Raw genomic sequence first — 21,171 nt, forward strand, 5'->3', positions numbered from 1 at the left:
AGCCAAATTTCTGGAATATTTTCTGATTTTTTTCTTTAATCAACTTTTAACCTGTTTGGAATACTCTGCAGCCCATCTCTTCAGTGGGCTGGTGTTTCAGCCAGAGCACCTTTGTACCCCACACAACCTGTGGCAGCTTTTTCCAGCTGGACCGTGCAGAGCTTGGCTCCTCAGCCTGCTGCCAGTGCCCTCTTCTTTGCAGTATTTTTGGGAACTGGCTTTCAGGTAGCCTTTACAGTGCATTAGGAGAGATATTCCTGCAGTCCTGCTCATTCCTTCTCACTCTGCCAGTGTTCCCCTGCATGATGGGTCTGTCTGGAGGCACAGAGCCTTTCAGGAGCTGCTGTATACCTTAATCTTCCAGCCATGAATGTCATAAGAGCTCCTTTCCTGCTAGTGATCTGGCTTTGAAGCCTCCCTTTGGGGAGGAGAAGGATCCCAACAACACAAAGCCTTCAGGCTGTGGCAAGCTGCTTTCTTGGTGATCCCCAACACTGGATATTAAATGGATTTACCATTTATTCCATGCTGCTTTCTGTCTTTTAACCACTTCTTTGTTCTTGCAAGAAGTTTCTCCTATCCCCTGACAGCTCATCCCCTTTGGGGTTCTTTAAACTTGTGGAGTGCAGGTCACCTGGGAGGAAAATATACTGCTTCCTTTCTGTCCATGAAATTATGCAACAGCTTCCACGAAAACACAGAAATTATTGAGGAGTTGTGTTCTCATCATCAGCTCTTGGGCCATTTTGTGGTGCCTGCCACCCCTGCTGCCCAAGGTCTGGGCTGGGTTATCTGGACCCACATGAAGGATGGGAAGCACAGAGGTGGCACTGTCCCTGTGTGTGTGTAGCATGTCAACCTGAGACGGAAGTCAGTTCTGAGAAACTTCATTTTTAAAACCAGTCAGGGCGTGTGGCAGTCATCTCCTGGGAAACTCATCATTGTATTGTGAGACCATAATGTGCTGTGATTGCATTTCAGATAAAGGGAACCAGCCTTGCTGTCAGATTGTTTCTGCTGAAGTGTTCCAACATAGGAGGACATCCCTATGCTCAGAGGATCACTCTTTGGCTCCCTGCTTCATCTGGATCCATGGCTAGGCTGGGAAGGATTTGGATGGAAGCTGGTGCAGCTTCTGGTTCCTCACATCTCCCTGGGGAGTTTATTTCTGCCAGTCCCTGTGTAACTCCATGACATCAAAAGATGTGCCTTCAGAGCAGTGTGGAGGATTGTGACAATGGCTTTATGGGGGGAAAGGTGTGCTGGTGCTGAATCTATTTGGAAAATAATCTCAGTAGTCTCAGCACAGCGCCATGAAAATGGAGTAATGGAGAAATTCCTCATCAGCAGAAGCTGAAAGAAACCCCCTTTTTACCCTCAGTTTTCATGAGAAAGACCAAGGGTGGCACAGTGGAAAGTGTGGCAATTGTTTTTGCAGAAGTGTCTGTGAGTTGCAAAGGCCCTGGTAACTTTGTTTGCAGTTAGACTGAAATAATCTTTGCCAGAGTGTTTATTTTCAAGCTTGCCAGTTGCTAGGCAAACCAGTTCACTGAGTTTCTTAATGTACCTCAGCTCAGGCATGAAACCACATGTGGATACATGAGTGAAGAGGCTGGGGAGTAGAGAAGCAAATGCTCTTCCCTGTGTTTAGAGAGGTGGCCACTGGGAGTAAAGCTGCAGATGGAGCTCTGAATATCCTGCAGTGCCTTTTCCCACCAGAGCTAAGCTCTGAGCTATAAAACAATTTATTTGTATTCTTGTATTCCACCATACCGAATTGTCTTTCTCTCTCTCTCTCTCTCTTTTTTTTTTTTTTTTTTTTTTTTAATTCTAATCTGCAACTTGGAGTGGGCAGGGATACAAAATGCACATCATTTTTAGCCCAGATATTTCAAATGGATCTGCAGGGCTGGCCGAGGCAGCAGGATGAGAACAGGCCAATTAGAGTTTCACAGAGCACAGAAGGGCTCGTGGACAATGGGAGTTGTTCAGCTGTGCTTGTGACAGCTCTGAACCCTGTGGCCTCCTCTTTCAGTGGCTGCTCATCACATTCATGGAGGTGCTTCCTGACTGGGGCTCCACATTGGATCTGGAGGATTGCAGTGGAAAAGGCAGATGCTGGGAGATGTGCACTGGTTTCATGGTGCAGTTATCTAATCTAAATTTGCCCTTAGAATAGGCAAAACCATGCTGTGATCATCTGCACTAATGGCTGGGCATCCTAGGTGATCTCTGTGACCAAAGTCGTGCAGCAAATGGAACAGGGGGTTTTGGCTGACAGGGTTTAAGGATCCTACAGATAAACAATGGCTGTCATTAATTAATTAATGACAGTGTGCTGTCATTAATTTTGGGTTGGGCATAAGCATCTGCTGCAGATGCTTTTCAAAGTACAACAGGAATGTGCACTTTTAGAAGATGCAAAGCTCCCAGCTTTTAAGTAATGAAATTAAATAACAGTCACAGAATTGACTGTTGACTTGAATTAAAGTTGGAAAATACCTCCAAGACCACTGAGTCTGGCTGTTAATGCTGCCATCCTCACCAGCAAACCATGTCCCCAGGTGCCACATCAGTCCATGGAGTTCCTGCTCCTCAAGGCCCTCACCTGTGGAATGGGCAGTGCAGCTCATGAAAGGCAGGGTTGGTGTTTGAAAATCACAGCTCAAGGATACAATCCTTTGCCTCTGAGCACTGGGGAAGGCTACCAGAACTGACACTGTGGCTTCATTTTGTAGAGAAAGAAACGCCACTTGAATGAATGAGGTGCTGTGCAGACTTTTGTATCTTGGATTTGTGAAGTTCCAGACACCTTTAGGTGAAACTCTTGGCTAAATGGGAGTTTCCCATGGATTAGTCACAGCTGCAAAGTTATTTGATCTTTGGGCAGTGGATAGTTCCACCTTCACTACAGATCTCTGTAGAAGGAATGTAGGAATTGTTGGAAGCAAAACTATGGTGTCTGCCTTGCTTTGCTTTGCTACAATATCATCTCCTTGTTCTATAATTGATTCAGCCTCTTGGAGAATGACACACTAGATAGGATAGATCTTTTCTTGAGTTTCCATGTGGAGAAAGAAGAAGAAGAAGAACCAGGCTCTTTCAAATTGGTGTAATCTACTTAATATGGCCAGATAAGATCTCCAGAAATAATAGACTCTGCATATGTCAGTGTTAGAATAGGGAAATGCTTTGAAAAAAAAAATCATGGAGATCACTTATGCCTCTAGAAAGGCTTGGGGTCATTCCTAGAAGAAAAAAGGTTATTTTCTTGTGAGAATGCTGCCATCAGATAAACCCTGCGAGACGATGAGCTCCTTTTGACTCATAAGATGAAAGTGGAAAAAAAGGTACTTAAATATTCACTTTGGAAGGCAAGTGATCATCATTGGGGGAAAAAAAACCTGCTTAACAGCTCATTTGTGAAGAGTATAATGGAAGGAAGATCTCAGTACAGAGAACTGTATGTTTTTCTTGATAGCTTTACTGTGACTGCCACAGAGGATGTAATGTAAATGTAATAGGCCTTTAAAGACAATACTTCCCTTTCTAATAGGGGTCAGGATTAATCAGAAAGGAGCAAACAGTTCAGGAAAGAAAATGACTGTAATAACAAACACGACTGGGGAGCTGAGCTGGGCCAGTTTCCCTTTTTAGCATCCATGCATCACTGTCTCACAACAGACTGCATAGCATCCTATTAAATTAGCATACACCAGGCAGCTCAAACAAATTAGTTCATCTTAGAGAGGGAGGAGGTTCTTCAGAAACTTCCTTTTTTTGGCTTAATTTCTGTGCCTTGTGTGGTTCATTCATCTTTGAACCCAAATCTTATGGCACTGAAGCCTGCATGCCTTGTTCTGCTCTGCACCTGGTGGCTTTTCTTGGCTGGAAGTCTCCTTGGTTGGGTGTTTTGGTGCCTTCACCCTGCTGCTGCGTGAGCTGGAGTGACAAGAGGTGCTGGTGGTGTGTGCCATGCCCTGCTGTGACCTTGGAATTCATCCTGGAGTAAAGAATTAATCCCAGCTACAGAATGGTTCACATCGTTTCCACGGATGTTTTCCTTGAGTGAAAATCATTGTTTCCCTCTAAGGGGGTTGTTGCCTTCTGGTGAAGGGGGTCCAGGGCTGTGAGGGAAACCACCTTGACTATACTGTCATAAATTCATACTTTATGCTGTGCAACTTTAAATCTGTGTTTTCTGGCTTCATAGAAGTCTCTTTCCTCTAAGTAGCTTTCCTTTAAGTAGCTGACATGGATTTCCAATCATAATCCCAGTTCTTTTAGTAGGTGGGCTCTTTTTTTTTTCTTTCCCTAAGATTATTAAATATTGAGCAGCTAAACTATAAGAAATTATAAGCCTCAAATGGACATTAAAATTCTTGCAGCTGACTCTGGTGACAAAAACTGTCAAAACACTAAGCTGTTGTAACTGTAGACAATAGTACCCACAAAAAACAGAAGTTAAATCCAAACAAATAGGAAATCTCTTGGTGGCTACACAAGATCAAAGCTTTGTGCTGCTCATTCTGTTGCAGACTGAAATGGTAAGTGGAAACCCAACTGGTTTAAAAGGAGGTGAACAAAGAAGCTCTGCCTGTAGTGTGACATTTATTGTTGGGTGGCTCTGTCATGGCTATAAGCCCCAGCAGAGATTTGGGCATTGATGGGGTTATCTCCTCCCAAACCTCTTGTTAAAGGGGAAGCAGCAGAATGACTGAAAGAAAAGTGTGGAATTCAGGATTTTGTGCTCTCCAACCCTGGGCATGGTAACTCAAGGGTCCTTTCATGCTGTGGCTGCTCACTGCAAGCTCACAAATGTTTTAGGATATCTTGGACAAAATGCTGAGGGAATGGGCATGGGGCAATGGCTCAGGGCACAGGGCAAGGTGTGAGTGCTCCAGGAAGGGAATGGCCGTGGGGAAATGGCTCAGGGCAAGGTGTGAGTGCTCCAGGAAGGGAATGGCCATGGGGCAATGGCTCAGGGCAAGGTGTGAGTGCTCCAGGAAGGGAATGGCCATGGGGAAATGGCTCAGGGCACAGGGCAAGGTGTGAGTGCTCCAGGAAGGGAATGGCCATGGGGAAATGGCTCAGGGCACAGGGCAAGGTGTGAGTGCTCCAGGAAGGGAATGGCCATGGGGCAATGGCTCAGGGCTCAGGGAAAGGTGTGAGTGCTCCAGGAAGGGAATGGCCATGGGGCAATGGCTCAGGGCTCAGGGCAAGGTGTGAGTGCTCCAGGAAGGGAATGGGCATGGGGCAATGGCTCAGGGCAAGGTGTGAGTGCTCCAGGAAGGGAATGGCCATGGGGCAATGGCTCAGGGCTCAGGGCAAGGTGTGAGTGCTCCATGAAGGGAATGGCCATGGGGAAATGGCTCAGGGAAAGGTGTGAGTGCTCCAGAAAGGGAATGGCCATGGGGCAATGGCTCAGGGCACAGGGAAAGGTGTGAGTGCTCCAGGAAGCAGCTTCTTGCTGCAGGAACAGAGCAAAGAGTATCTGTGCCCCTTGCCATTGTTGGAGTGTCCATCAGGATATAGCAGCAGCATTTTGGCACAGAGGGAAGTGCTGTTCATCGTCTGTGGTGGGTTAAGAACAGCCCCGGGCTGCAGCATCAGGCACCTCCACGGGATCATCACTGCGGGCAGGGATTGGGACCAGCCCTGGAGAGGGGAACTGGGGTCAGACACTGCCCAGGGTAGGGCCATTCTGCTGTTAGAGCAGGCACTCGTGGGGCCCCAAGGTAGGAAACAGCATTTTCAGTCGTGGCTGGGAGGCTTAGTGGAAATTAAATGAGTAGGGAGGCTAAAAATACCGGTGTTAATACAGTGATCCCAGTTGTTGTGCTCTTGCCCAGGCAGAGGAAGCATTGCCATAGAAGGGGCTGCAGGCTTGGAACTGTGTGTTTGATGAATGAAAATAGCTAGAAAAAGTATTTGTGCTCTAAAGCATAGATGGCTGCCACCAGATTAGTCAGCTTTTTGCATGAATTTATATTCAGTTCTTGGAATGTAGAGAATTTGGTTCCTGTACCACGTGTAGCACAGTCCCAAAATCCTTCTCCTTTCCTGTTGGCTGGCTAAAAACCCTCTCCACACTTTTGTGTTTTTAACTTTGCATTCAGACATCACCAAACTATTGAATTGAATTGTAAATTCATTTTCATGCAGCTGTCAGAACACTGATGGACATGACTTTGGAATAAAAATCTTTATTTCCAGCTTTAGTTGGCTTTGTGTTGGGATGCACCTGGATGATGTGTGAGGAGAGTGAGGAGGTATTTACAAAAACAACTGAATAGAAAATTTAAAAAAAAAAAACAAAAGAGAGACCATGAGTTGTGCAGAAAAATGGCTTAGTAGCAGGACCAGAACCCCCCTGGTGTGTTACAGAGAGCTTGAGTCATCCTGCAGTTAACTCCTTGAGGCCCATGGAAGAAGATGTGAAAATGCTAACAAAGACTTTTTTCCCTCTGTTTGTGGTGCAGTCCAAAGTCACCTTTCTTTGGAGAATCAAGGAGCAGAATTTGAGTGTGGCTGCCGAAGCCACACTATGAAAATGACCTTTAGTTTGATTTGTCCCCCTTTGATTCAATCAGACTTTCTGTCTCAGGGTGGATGGACATGGTATATTTTTCACATGTTGAGTGTTCACTTTTTTCCCCCTGGTTTGGCCAGGGCAAAGTGCACATGGGAAGCCGATTGTGCAATAATTAAGAACATTAGCTATATGCAGCCTGAAGATGTGAAATCTGTTTCCTGGCTATGTCTGTTGACTTAGTGTGGCAGAGCACCTGCTAATGCAGTGGAAAACTGCTCAACATTGAGGCTGAATGGAAAAAATGAAGTTCTGTCCCTCCATCAGCTTTGTCTTCATTTTGTCAGTATTTTTGTCACAGCAATTTTTTTTGTTGAATGAGAACAGATTTGCTGTCTCAGTATATGCTGCTCATTGTATTTCAGAAATTAAATGTTCATAATAAGTTATAGTTCCAACAGAAGAAGGAGAAACTTAATTGTTCTTTATTTTGCTTTGATCTGCAGGATAGCCTAGCCTTGCAGCCACTGCTTTCTCACAGAAAAGCCAGTCTGTTTGGGTATGAATAATGTTCATATTTCAATGTTAATCTTGAAATTATAATCTTTAAATCTAAATAAAAGATAAATAATGCATGAGAAATAATTTAAATGGATCAAAACTTTAAATAATAGGCATCTTATAGGATACTGCACAGTCCAGGTGTTTGCAAAAGGGTGAGGAGTCAAAACATCTCAAGCACCCTCTAGAATTTGCAATTATCTCAATGTCACTCAGCAAGTTCTTTGACATCTTTTTTTTCCTTGCGTTGTTCCTAATTCATTTGGAAGTTATCTAAATAATGAAATTATTCCATGCCTTAATTAGAAGTTTGAAAAGAGCAATTCCTCCAGGTAAATGATAATATGGTCAAAACTTTCAAAAATAGGTTGTTGCCGCACACGGATTTTGGCAGCTAAAAGTGGTTTCACTTTGCAGAAGTTTCTTGCTTACCCATTTCCACCCCTCTCCTACTTCCTCAAAGCCATGATACTTTTTTGCTTGTTTGCTATCATCTGCAGGCTGGACAGGGAAAATTCCTGAGGGATTTGGAAGCTTTTCTTTGGAGAGGTGCAGATTTTGTCCCTGAGCATGTTGGAAAGGTTGCATTTACCTCCTTCCCCGCTGAAGGGAATGGTGCATCCCAACCACTGCAGACACATTTATAATCATAATTTTTAACTAGCTAACCTCTTATCCCAATTTTAAAAAAATCTATATCACAGCATGACATTTGGTTTATTCATTTTTATCATACAGCAGTGCTGGATGATGTTTAATGGAAGCCACGGCCTTTTCATAAAAGTCCTGTCATGTTGATGGTGTAAAATGCAATATTTTCCTACCCCAAACTTCTATCTAAAACTTTGTACAAAACTATATTTTAAATCTCAATAAAGAATTGTAATTAATTCTTAGAAATTAATTGCTTTTTTCATTAATATAATGATTTTAAAGGAAGTATTAATTCCTTTTGGGTAGAAAAAATCTTCAGCAAGCCTGCTGAGCTGGTAGTTCTGGGCAACTTTTTTGAGAAGTTGGGGATTTGCTGTAGGATATGTTGCTGTTAGCAAGAAAATGAGCAGCCTTGTCTTTGTGGCTTTCTCTCTGATATTTACCTATTCATGCCTGAGTCAAGAGGGGTTTAGTGGAGGCTGAACTGTGTCATTAAGGGTGGATGAATTCAGCTGCATGTTTGAAACTATGAGATAATTGCTTGCCCATCTATTCAGTATTTTGACTCTTCCCTGACTCCAGGCGTGTCTTTGCTGCCTCTCCCTTGCTGGTGCTCCCTCCCACCCTTTCTTTCTTTTTGCCCTATATTGCTGAGTCTCTGTTTAACACTCTGATCCCTCTCTGCATCTGTTCCCTTCCTTCTCTTTCCTTCCAGCACTTCTCTTTCTTTTGTGCACTGACTCATTGCTTTGCCCCCTCCCTTGCTCTGTGAGCCCAGGGGTGTATGAAGTGCACAGAATAATGCAGACTGCCTCACTCCTGCCTCCTCACATCTCCCTCCTGCCTTCCCAGCAGATCCATCCCAGCTCTCCCCCTCCCATTGCTCTTCCCAGCATTAGCAATTTCATGCCATGGCCTCATATAAAAATCAATGTAAAAAAGCACCCTGTCCGTGCCTGGGGTTGACATGGGACCAAACACTTCAGCTGAGCTTCAGGTTATTTCATGCTGTAATGAGAAAGGCTGTTAAGGAGATAGGGAATTGGGTTTCATGAGTATTGCAGAGCTCCACAAAAAAATTTCATTTAAATTCACAGAGGCTCTTTCCAAGCAAGGAAACCATGTCTGTCCTGATAAGTGGAGGAAGAAATCCAGCTAAATGAGGGAGCCAGCTGAAAAAGAGGTGCTTCACAAAGTTAACCATATTGTGTGGAGAGGAAATAAAGGGATTTCCTCTGTTTTGTTGTCTGAGATCAGCAATGAAATGCAGATTGGGATGGGAGCTCCCTGTATTTTTATAATATCATAAACACTGGGAGAGCTGTGTGATCAGTAAATAATATTCCTGGTGGGAATATTGCAGCTTCCAACACCATTTAACTGAGGGCAAGGAGCCTGTTCCAGACACAGCTGGAGTGAAGTGCTGTGCTGAAAGCTTAAGCAGATGGGACTTGAGGGGTTCATGAAATACAGCTGGGAGCAGCCCTGTGAGTTTCTGAGTGCTCAGGTCTGCAACCAAAGCTGGTAAGCACCCAGAGGTCTCAGGGCTTTCCAGCAAAAGGGTTTCATTGCAGTTCTGGTCTGGCTGTCCCAAGCATGAGGGTCAGGATGAAAACCTTATTTGGTGAATTGAATGGCTAGGGCTGTCAATAACAGGAAAGGAAATAACACAATTAAGAACACTCTGGGTGGCTTATTTGTGCAAACCACTTTCAGCTGTGAGGACCCTAAATTGGAGCCTGTGATGCTCTGACATGCTGTGGTGGATTATACACAGAGCAGAAAAGAGGAAATCATTCTGCTACTCCAAGTGGCATAAATGTAGCCATAGTCTGTCCTTTTTAGTGAAAATGAGGCAAAACATTTCTTGATTCAGAGGACCACTGCCCCACGTGGACAAGCTGTCAAATATCTGCTGTATAACATGCAAAAGTCTTTTTTCCTCAATTTCACTATCACTACTTCCCTATCTGCTGGCTACAAAAGCATTTCTGGGTAAACAGGTACTTTGTTTCCAGAGCAGAAGCCTCTTCCTTTTGCTTATCCACTCGTGATTCATGTGGCTGTTTTGCACCTCAGGAGCTGCTGGTGAGGTCACAGCAGCCTGCTTATGTCATCCAAGTGCATGACCTAAAAAGGAGGAGCCTGTCCAGGAGAGGAAATTCTTTTGTTTATCCACAAAACATCTAGATAAGCAGCAGTTGTCAGGAATGAAAGCCAGAGAAAGTTGGTGGTAGCCAGATGAGGCTGTGACCAAACATTAACCTTTGAAGAGCAGGCTGGAGCATGGTTGGGTTTGCTCAGCACCCTCTGAGCATTTATCAGAGTGAGCTGTGTAGGAGAGCAGAATAATCTGCTAATTAGGAGAAATAATAAAGGAAAGATTGCTTTTATTTCTTCTAAATAAAACACAAACCTTCACAGAATCATAGAATCAAGGAATGGTTTGGGTTGGCAGGAGCTTTCAGGATCATATAGCTGCAAACCCCTTCTATTAGACCAGATTGCTCACCCTGATCGTTCAGCTGTCATTGGGTTAGAAAAGCCCTTGGACCGATCTCTCTTGGACCAAGTGGGTGCTTCAGGAGAGGGTTTTGGTGAGTAGGAAAAATTATTTGCTGTTCCTCATCAGGTCAATGCTCCCTCTGGCCCAGTACCTTGCTGCTAAACCAGTACCAAGTTCCAGAATATAAGGATGGTCCTATTGTACCACTGCAAAGTCTGTCCAGAGTAGCAGAGTCCGAATGATGCTCAAATGCTCAAAAAATCTGGAAACCAAAAAAATGATGTGTGTATAGCACTGACTGTGATGTTTTCCTGGCCTCTTCTTGGTTAGGCCCAGAAGCCTGGGAGGAAGCACTGACAGTGCAAGGAATAATACATGTTATGAAATAACCCAATGAAGGAGGGGCGGTGCCCATTTTTGGCAATTGGCTGCTGTGATGATGTTTCTTTATTTGTGTAACCCTCTTGGGGTAACCATAGGGAGGCTGCTACTAAGGCCAATGTTTAGACTTGTGATTTAATCCAATTCTTTGGCTTTAGTGGTTACACACATCAGTTTGTGCTGTGGAATATCTTTGCATGCATAGAGAAATTCTGATGCAGTCTGAGTCAGGGTTGATCCAATGGTGAGGAGAAGCCCAGGCAGGACCAGAGTGGGGGCCCTGACCTCTTGTGGTGACTGAGGAACCAGGAGCACTCCTGCCACTGGTGTGTCACTTAGCCCTGGGGACTTGGGGCTGCTTTGTGAATTAAACCTCCAAAAATCTCAAAAAAAGGAAAAGTTCCTCATACACCAAGTCAGCAGGCAGGCTGTGGTCCATGCCCCTGTGTACAGAAATGGTACTTTCTCATTTTCAGCTCTGCTCATATCTCTGCTGGATGATGGTTCTTCATTGAAATGTTTGTGTTTGGTAAGCCTTTAATGCACTGCATGAGTGTGAATGTCTCCATATGTTTGTAAAGGCAAAGAAAGATATTTGTAATGTCATTTCTGTGTTTAACAAGAGCAGCTTCCAAAGGACACCAGAAGAACTATGTTCAATGGTTGTGTTTCAGTTAATAGGTTTCAAAGAAAAAACACACCTTTCAACCAGGGCTTTTCTTCTCTTCTTTCAGGGGTGCATTCTCTGAAGTTGTTTTGGCTGAAGAGAGAGCGAGTGGGAAACTCTTTGCAGTCAAATGCATTCCCAAGAAGGCACTGAAGGGGAAGGAAAGCAGCATAGAGAATGAAATTGCAGTGCTGAGAAAGTGAGTACCAGACCTTCATTTCTGCCCCTTTGCTTCAGCTAAACTCCCCTGCATTCGAGGAACAGTGATTGACAAACGTGACTGAAAAGTTGTGCAGCCCATCACAGGCAGACAAGATCATGCAAATTTAAATGGTGCTGAAAATGTTTTGAGAAATGCTCTTCTTTCATATTAATGCAGCCACATAACTGCAGAATGGGAAAGGAGTGAGGCTAAAGTAAGTCTATGATGCCATAAAGAGACTTTATCCACTAAGAATGTCAGCAGTTGTGTCACAGGATTTGAGCAGAGCAGGAGCAGGGTGATATTTTTTAAATGCTTAAAACAGTCTGTTGCTAATTGCTCTAAAATGATGCCATGCCATGGATTGTCATAGGAGATGGTGTTAACCTGTGCCATAAAGATGAGTGGTACCTCTGTACTTCTGGAAGGGAGATGTGGTTTTTTTCCCTTACTTTGGCTGGAATACATGGGTAAGAAAAAGGAATTTCACAATTTCTGTGAATTCATTGTAGTTATTAGAGGCTTGATCCTTACCTCTTCCTGATCTTATGCCCTGAAGGTGGGATTCATCTCACCTGACTTGAGACATTTGGATCTGAACTTATCACCCTTGACTTTCATTCTGGGAATTAGAAAGAGATTGGTTACTTTAGGATTGGTTCATGTAGTGTGTTTTAAACTTCTAAAAGTGCCTTCTCATTGAGTTAAAGGCAGCACAGTTATACAGAACTGCTCTGCACTGGACGGGGACATTCTTATTCCTGCTGCACTTCTGTCCCAGGTGGGACTTCTTGCCCCAGTGCTTGGTCATGTCAGAGCTGAAGGCTGATCATCTGGGCACCACATGACAAAACAGATCCTAAAAACTAACTGGATGAAGAGCTCAGCCAGCCTAAGTCAAAGGAGCTGGCTCAAGGGCAAATTCAGACATCTCAGCAGGCAGAGGGGATCCTTTTCGGTGGAGAGACATAAATGGGGGTCCAAACAGCTACAACTATTTGTAGCAGTGCCCTCCTATTGTTGAGCCCACCTTGGGTCAGTACAAGGTAAACCCAGTGAGAAAAGCAGCATGTTGTCTTGCTGTGTGGTGTTATTGAGAGCCTGTCAAAAAACTCATCCATTGCCATGTCTGTAAGCAGGCAATAATGGCCAATAACCACAGCTTGACAGTCTCTGTGTTGATGGGTTTGTCCCCTGGTTCTCCTGTGGGGTGTAAGAGGGGCAATATCCACGTGCAGTAAGAACTGACTTGCATCAGCCTTGATCCTGAGCTGGCAGAGCAGAGAAATCATTCAGGTTATTTCTTGCTTCTGCACTGTGAAGCGTTTCTGTTCCCTGCAAACAACTTCCTGAGAAACCAGGAGGCAGCACCCAGGCTGTGCTATTCCAGCTGCAAGGGCAGGAGAGTGAGTGAGCAGAAAATGCCTTAATTTCATGCAATTAGATCTACTCAATCTCTTGTCCTGTGCACGTTAGGACATTAAAAGAGACTGTCCCTTTTTTATCTTCTGGTGTCTTCTACTTAGCTGTTGCTAATACAAACTTTGCCTGTCATTGTCTTTATTCTGAAAATAGACATCCTTGCTTGCAGATGCAGTATTGAATTTGTATGTGCCACCAAGGAAACAATTAGAAAATAACAAACTAAATTCTGCCTACAGCTGAGGAGAACGGATATCAACCTGTTCCTCTGTTTAATGAATTCTCTGCTTCAAAAGCTGTCAGTAAAAATAGATTGAGAGTGGTTGAATGGATCCTGAGCAGCTGTTGCTAAGCTCCATCTAAGCACCCTTGCTTTTGTTTCTTGTAGCTTAACACTGAGTGGCAATGGCTACTTCTTGTGTTGTCTAATGAATGGGTGGGACCCCAGAGCCCTGGGCTTCCCTGCAGAGCTCTGAGGTGCCACAGCCTTCAATGTACCATGCACTGAAGCACCTCATCTGGAGGATGTGCACAGAGGATGCCTGGCAGCACCAGCTGGTCCCTGTTCCCCAGGGGAAGGTGTAGAGACACAGAAGATGGATGTAAAGCAAATAGAAATATGCATATGTGGATGCAAAGCAAATAGAAATATGCACAGGTGTTGATCCTCGTCTCCCTGTCTGGTTTTGCATTGTGTCTTTTGAGGGTGCTTTAACTCTGATGGGATAAAAGTCCCAAAGACACCCTGCCTGGCTAGAATGCAGACAAACTCCATGAGATCCTTCAGAGAAGGGTCTCTTGTCTTACACTGGACTTTCTCCTCCTATCCTCAATCATTAGAATTCTGTTTTCCTCCTGACAAGCTCTGTGCTTTCTGGCAGACCTCTGCCAAGTGTTGTGAAATGCAAGATTCTTCTTGATCTCTTCTTGATTTCCCCCAGTTGTTTATCCAGTTGAGGTCTGGTAGGAAATCCAGAATGTACTCCCTGCAGTGTCTGGCTGCTCTCAGGTGAGCTGCTCATGCCCCTGTATGTGGTGTTTAGGAGCAGTCAGAGACTGTGCTGGCGTGTCCAGTTTCAATGCCCACAGTGTCCCACATACTTTGTACTCACAGTCAACTCTGGTGAAGGTTCATTCCTCTGCCAGTCCTGCCCAATCATTCAGATCTGGCAGAATCAATATGGGAGAGAGTTTGAATGATGCTGTGTGTTGAAGTAATGTTTAGAGGAGCATTTTTTGCAGCCAGGATTAAAAGTCTGAGCATGGACTGCCGGTGTTGAAAACGTGAATCCAGTGACTAAAAGCTTTGGGTCCCCTCTCACCTCGGCTACTTTCCTTCTGTCACAAGAATTATTGTCTGTATCAATATTTATTGGCTGTGAAACAGCTCTAATTGAAAATACTTTTGAACAAACAGTTTTACCTGCAGTTGCTTTCCTGTCCTCTCTTGTGTCAGCAGAGTGGATGTGAGAGGGGAGGTTTCTGGGCCGGGCTCTTAGTGTGAAACCAAAACTTCTGTCAGTCCTTCTGTGTGTCTGGACTAAAAAGCTGTTGGGAGCATTAATCCAATATTCAGTGCAGCATAAGGTCAGTGACTCCCATGTGAGGTACATGGAAGGTAGGAGATTTTATCTCTCTGTCTGTGGGCTTGGACGCCCGGGCTGCCAAAACAAAATGACACATTTCAGGAGCGATGCTCTGCGAACAGAGGAGCTGCCAGCCAACTGATCTGCATGTTTGTGTGAGTGCCAGAGTGAATCATGCATACTCCATAATTCTATTTTTCCAGCCATGGCCAACAAATCTGTTCTTAAAAAAGAAAAAAGGCGGAAGAGCCGTTAAGTCAATATTTACGCCTAGCAACCTTAACGGGGCTCTTCCAATATGGACTCTTGTGTCCCGTGGAAATCCATGGCAACATTCCCTGAAGACAAGGATGGGTGGGGACAGAGTGGGAAGGAGCTTGCTGGGAGAGACTGAGTCTGCAGTTAATCCAGGAGCCTGGGCCTGACAAAGCATTTAAGCATGTGCCTAATTTCAGGCAGTAATTAGTTCAGTGAAATTGGTGAGGAGGCTGAGCTCCCCTTGCTTGGATGTTTCAGAGAAGGGTGAGAGTCCCACCGTGTTTGGTACCACATCAAGAGGGGAGTTTTCTTTTTATCTTCAATTAAGACATTAAGACATGTGGAAAACATGCTTAGAATGTGTTTGAGGAAGAAAATGGAATCTCTAGGACGGGACTGTCACAGCTGCATTAACTGGCTGTGGGGGACAGCAGCACGCAGTCACCTCTGTGTGACAGCCTTTTTCTGAACTGATGTGTGGGGAGTTTCATAACCTGTCCTGAAAGCAGCTGTGTTCTGGTTTTGAGCAGAAAGAGAAATGCAATCCTTTCCATTGTTTGCTGTAGAATAGAGGAAATTTCTTCCACTTATGGTAATTGTGCAGGTGTGAACACGCTGGAAGAGGAATCCTCTGCTAGACGGGTTCCTGAAGGCAGTGCAGAGTACAAGGAGCTGGACTGCAGAGAAACAGCAGTCTGAGGTTCTAGTTAAAGGAAAAAAAAAAAAAAGCTTATAGGCCAGATAGATAAAAACATGCCTGATTGGCTTGTAAGGCTGGTTTTGTTGTTTTTTTTTCCTTTGGCTACACCACTATTTATCACAAGAAATTCTCTGCTGCCTGGGTGATACCTGCCCAATTGTACAGACTCAGTGCTGAGTCAGAGCAAAGCAAGGGGAGGAACAATAAACTGTGTGTAGCCCTGCTCCCAGGTTTATTGATTGCTTAATGGCAGTAATGTGCACATGTGTCTTGTTAAGCAATACTGTCTAGAGAGCAAATCATACTCTGCTTTAGCTAGTTTCTGCTGAACAGGGATTTAAAAAATAATTTCTAAGCTACTTAGGTATCTCTACCTTCTCTCCCACCTCTTTACTATCCTAGATCCTGTGGAAGAGGCACCATTAAATTCCTTATTACAAATCAAATCCATGCCTTACCAAGGTCTGAGGCTTTTTTCCTGTCAAGGAGAGTGAACTGTTCCCAGCAGGTCAGCTAAACTCCTGCCAGTGCTTTCCATCCCCTTTTCCTCAGGAGACAGGATGTTCAGGCAGTGATTCACTGCCTCACTCCTTATATGCCTGCACCTACAAACCAGGAGCTGCTGCTGGGATAAAGGGCAGGGAGAGAGGAGAGGACGTGTCCCCCTGCAAAGCCTGGGAGGTCAGGGCTATACTCAAAGTAAAACTAAACTAAAAACAGCAATGAAAAGTTTTCCTAATGTGGGTGGAATTGTGGGAGCTCCTGCTCTCCCATAAATCAGATCATGGTCAAAGGAGCCCCTTGCTCCATGACAGGAGGCAGCACTGCTCCTCATGTTAAAGATAACATATGTGGAAAAATCACCCATTCTCAAGATTTACATGAAGGCTGCAGGGGTAATTAAAAAATTGTTCCTCTTTGCTCCTTTTCAGAAGCCCACTGACAAACTTCTTGTAAAACCTCTCTGTCCCAGATTCTTATCTCTGTTCTGCCCCAGCCCTCCAGAGCTGACTCCATGGCCTCCAGGAAGAGGAATCCAAATTTAGTTTTGAAACCCATTAGTTACCTCTTATTAAACTCTTCTGTGCAATTTAACTCAGAATCAAAGGCTACATTAATTCTGAATAATGAATAAAATTGGCCATGCAGAAGTTTAATGTGCCCTAACATAAATTCAGGCATTTAATTAATTCAGATGAATGTTCCTGATTGACTTTGGGGGACAAACCCATCTATTCAAGCCACGATTGTGTTCAGGTCAAAAAGTACAGCCCTTGCAGGCCTGGGTGGTCCCATACTCCACTTTCCCAGTCTGGAGGCTCTCCTGGTGCCCACTGATGTTTTCCTGTGGTAATTGTTTTTCTGTCCAAGGCTGCACAGCAGAGCACAGGGCCAGCTGAACATTCAGATGCTGTGTGGATAAGTGTTAACATAAAAGTGATGGTGATTAGATTGTGTAGCTGAGGTACAAAAAGCTGTGGGATTGACCCTTAAGGGGTTAATGACTAATTACCTCTTTGCACCCCAGCAGTAAGAGTTCTTTTTTCCTGTCTAGAAATGGATAGATGGTTAAGAAATAAGAAACAAAAAAAAAGGACTTGACATCTCTGTCTGTCAGGTATCATAATTTCTCTGGGGCTTTGCTTATTCTATAGACAAAACAGGCTTGCTGCTTTTTTTATTTTTTTCCCCTGTTTTTTCTCCTCTGTGAATAATGGTGAGAAGATCGGCTGCCTCAGCAAGAATTGAAGAGACAGCTGGTTGTTATATTAAGTAATCACTCTCTGAGAAAGCTTTTATGTAGATTTACTTGTTAAAACCTGGCTTGCTCATGCCACTGCAGTTGCTCTGGGGTGACAGGAGGCTGACTCTGCTCTCCCTGCACTGCCATGCTCCAAGCCCTGCCAACTGCAAATCCAGGACATCCCAAAAACCTGCTCCTCAGTGGGGCCCTGCCTCCCCAAGGATGGCTCAGGGTGCTCAGACACACAGCCACCAGCTGGGCCGGGATAGCCACTGGTACCATTAATGATGTTGATGTCAGTGGTGCCAGGGTAGGGCCCTTGCAAGAATATATTTGTTGGCATCGTGCATGGATTTGCTTCATCATCGCCCCCACAGATCTTTTGGGCTGATCTGGGTGCCTGGAGGGACCCCCAGTGCCTGCCTGTGGAGCCTCCCTTCCAGCTGTGCACTCCTGCAGAAATCCCTGCTAGGGAGGCAGGCAGGCTGGAAAGGAGCCAGGAGCTACAAAACTCAGGGTAGGGGGACAGTTGGGCATGCCTGGAGGCTGACATCAGCCCAAACCATGGGATCATCCCCTGGATCAAGGAGATGCAGACTGGATGAATTGCCCTTCTCTGGTTTCAGGCAAAGGGGAATCTGACCCTCTAAATGTGGGTATGGCACAGGGCAGCTCTGCCTTGGCACTCACACTTGGCTCCATGTTAAGCAAATAGTTTTGCTGCAAAGAATTCATCCCAGTGAATAAAAATGTGAAACCTGAAACAAAGCTGACAGCATTCTTCATCACTAAGATGCTGGAAACATTGCAGGGGAAGACTTGCAGCCAGGGCTGCCTGGATTGCATTTCATGCTAGATTAGATGTAAGCAGATATTGAGAAACAGATCAAGGCATCTTAAAAAATCCTTAAAATACATTAAGTGGAAGAGAAAAATCCCCTCTGAAGTGGTAATCACAAAATCCTGTGTATCTTCTCTGGTCTTGCACAGTTCTATTCAGGTGCAGGGTGCTGGGTCAGGCTTCAGGGATGGTGTGTGGCATTTCTGTGTCTCAGCCTGACTTCACACCCTGCACACCCAGGCTCCTGCAAGGAGGTTACAGAGTGATAAGTCATTTCACTGCAATTGCTGGATGGTGACACAGCTGTTCCTCTCTCCTGGGTGGTGGTGGTGGTGGTTTACCAGATCTCCCTGGCATAACTATTGTCATCCAAGGTCACTCCATACCTTGGCTCATCTCAAAAAATGTCATGTCCATGTTAGAAGGAGGACACTGTCACTCTGTGGTCCAACTTTTAAAATAATTCAAGGAAGTAACTGCTGATTTCTGAAAGAGTTCTAGGAAGGGTCCAAATTAGCAGAATGATTTTAATTTAGAATGTCAGCCTTAGGTGGTGTCTGCTTCTGTGCCACACAGAATCACAGAATATGCTGACTTGAAGGGGAACCCACAGGGATCATTGAGTCCAACTCCTGGCTCTGTGCAGGACACCCCAAAAGTCACACCAGGTGCTTGAGAGCATTGTCTCAATGCTTCCTGAACTTTGGCAGGATTGGTGCTGTGATCACCTCCCTTGCACAGGGGGGATAACAAAGCCAAGGTCCTCTCAGAGCTCCCAGCTGAAGAAGGAGAATCTGTGACCTATTTTCCAGTATCTAATTCTCAGGAAGGTGGTTATGATTGTGTTTCAGTGGTACAAGTGTCTGATTATATTGCCTTGTCTATTACCTAAAAGGAAAGGCTTGCTAAGATGCATAAAGCCTTTTCAACAAGATCAATAAGTTTGATAAATGACTCAGCTTTAAATCTGGATTCATAAGGTCTGTTCACCCACATATTTAAACCTAAGGGCTACCTAATTTGCAAGCACATGGCTTTGGTAGTAGGGACAGCATTTTCTCCAGTGCTTGCAGTTCAAAACTTCAAGGATGTCTTGGTGCATAAAAGCAGCTGAGGATGTACTCAATGTACTCCTAGGTGGCTTCGTTAGGCAAAGTACTTCCTCTTCTGTTTGTTCTCCCAAGGTTCTTTATAGGTAATCTGGAATGTTTTGTCAAAAAAAATAAGGGTTTTGCTTTCTTTTCCATAGAAGTCATTTCTTCATTTGGACAAAGTACAAAAGCTGTTTAAATGTCTCATGACATTAGGGAAGTGAAGATTGTTTAAATATTATCAACCTATTGCATTTTGCCTCTATTCTCTTATGTTTTCTTGAAACATGAGCTAGAAAAGTTCAGTGTTTGGTATTAAGCTGTTGTGATGTGCTGCTGGGAACCAGTTGGTTTCTAACCTCAGGGTGACCATATTTTGGTGATGGGTAAGTTTTTAGATGCATAGTCCAAGCAACTCCATGGATAATCCTTTATTTCACTTTCATGCTATTAAAATCCACATCAGTAACTCATAAAACACTGGACTATTGGAGTGGTGAAGCAGTGTTATAATTTGTGAAGCACTGCATAAAGAGAACAAGTAAATGCAAGTTAAGAATCATCTGGCCAGCTGGAAGCATCCTCCAGGTACACAGCTGCATCTAAGCTCAAACCTCACTTGCTATGGAAATCATCAAATATGCATTTCTAAGTGGATCAGAATGTACAGGGAGGATAAACAAGTATTCCAAAAGTGTCAGTTCAAGAAGGTAGAAACAGAAATCTTATCAGAAATGACAGTTTTCTGTAGTACTCCTTGTCCAAAGCAGTTTTTTGCTCTTAGTTGCATAGTAAAATGCTTTTTAAACACAAATTGCTGTATTTTTGGCCTTCATTATATGAAATTAGACAGCAATGTTATCAGTGGACAGGTTTTTCTGAGACTCCAGTATGAATTTAAAACAACTCTGTTGGCAACTTACACCTCCTGTTTTCATTTATTGAAGATGAATCACGATTAATTTTGTGTCTCATTAAGGTAACAGTTTTAGGTGTCTTAGAGCAGAGTTTGGCAGAAGGGGGCTGGTTCTCACTATAATAAAATGGGGAAATATTTGTAATCTGTCCCACGTTCTGCTGCATCAGGTTAAACCTGACAGCAACCTCTGTGTTTGGAACATATCCAAAATATCCTGATCTGATAGCTGCATAAATTAATTGCTGTTTGACCAGCTAAGCCTGCACTGTCAACTGTGATACATATTGATTTTTTTCTTGCAATGCTTACTCATACAACACCTTGTTTGTGTTCAGGGAGAGTTTTTAAGGGAAGAAATGTGAAAAAAAAAATCTGTATGTATAGAATTTATCTTTTAACAAAGGCAGAAATTTAAAACACTCATTTAGTCTGGGGGCTGCCCTGGTGGTCAGTTTGACCAAGGATATGATGATAATTTTATTCCATATGAAACATTGATTATATTTTTTAAATCAGAAATTCTAATTTTTTTAAACTGTGTTTTGCATTCATAAGGTATTGGCTTAGTCAGAATACATCTTTTTTATCCTGAATGAAGTGTCCCTGGTAAGGGACTGTGCTTCTACAACTATAGGACTTTAAGCCTATTAGTCCAATCAGTTTTCAAAATAAAGCCTAACATTTTCCTTGCTTGCATCCATGTTTCTACATCTCTGGCTATCTGAGGCACCTGGCTATACTGCCCAGGTCTTAAATCTCTCTAAGTGCAGAAACCTTTGGATTAGTTTTAATACTGACAATCTATATCAGTAAGTGGACTATGAAATCATTTCCCTAAGGATAGGTGACAGCCAGCTTTTACTCTGCCAGCTATTTCATCAAATGAAAATTATGGAGCATTACATTAAACAGGAATGCTTTGGCCTCCTTGACTTAATTTTTTTGTCCAGGAAAGTAGACATAGCTGAACTCAAGCCTTCTTTGGTTTAATAGGTTCTGATTTGAAAACACTTAAACATATAAATAGCAGACTTTATTTCTTTTTTTTTTTTTGAAAGTTTGTTCAATAACTTTGAGAAGGCTATTGGTAGGAAGCTTTTGCAAATA

General features: G+C 43.7%; 1 protein-coding gene across 3 annotated transcripts in view; it reads left to right on the forward strand.

The window, feature by feature from the left end:
- Nucleotides 1-21,171, forward strand: part of CAMK1D (calcium/calmodulin dependent protein kinase ID) — a 220,255-nt gene that overhangs the window by 81,000 nt on the left and 118,084 nt on the right. For all 3 annotated transcript variants that reach the window (XM_036400264.2, XM_036400266.2, XM_036400267.2), the window contains exon 2: nt 11,369-11,500. In XM_036400264.2, the coding sequence (XP_036256157.1) occupies nt 11,369-11,500 (132 nt within the window). The remainder of the gene's footprint in view (nt 1-11,368; nt 11,501-21,171) is intronic.

The sequence above is a fragment of the Molothrus ater genome, chromosome 5 (genome assembly GCF_012460135.2).
Source record: "Molothrus ater isolate BHLD 08-10-18 breed brown headed cowbird chromosome 5, BPBGC_Mater_1.1, whole genome shotgun sequence".
Lineage (NCBI taxonomy): Eukaryota > Metazoa > Chordata > Aves > Passeriformes > Icteridae > Molothrus > Molothrus ater.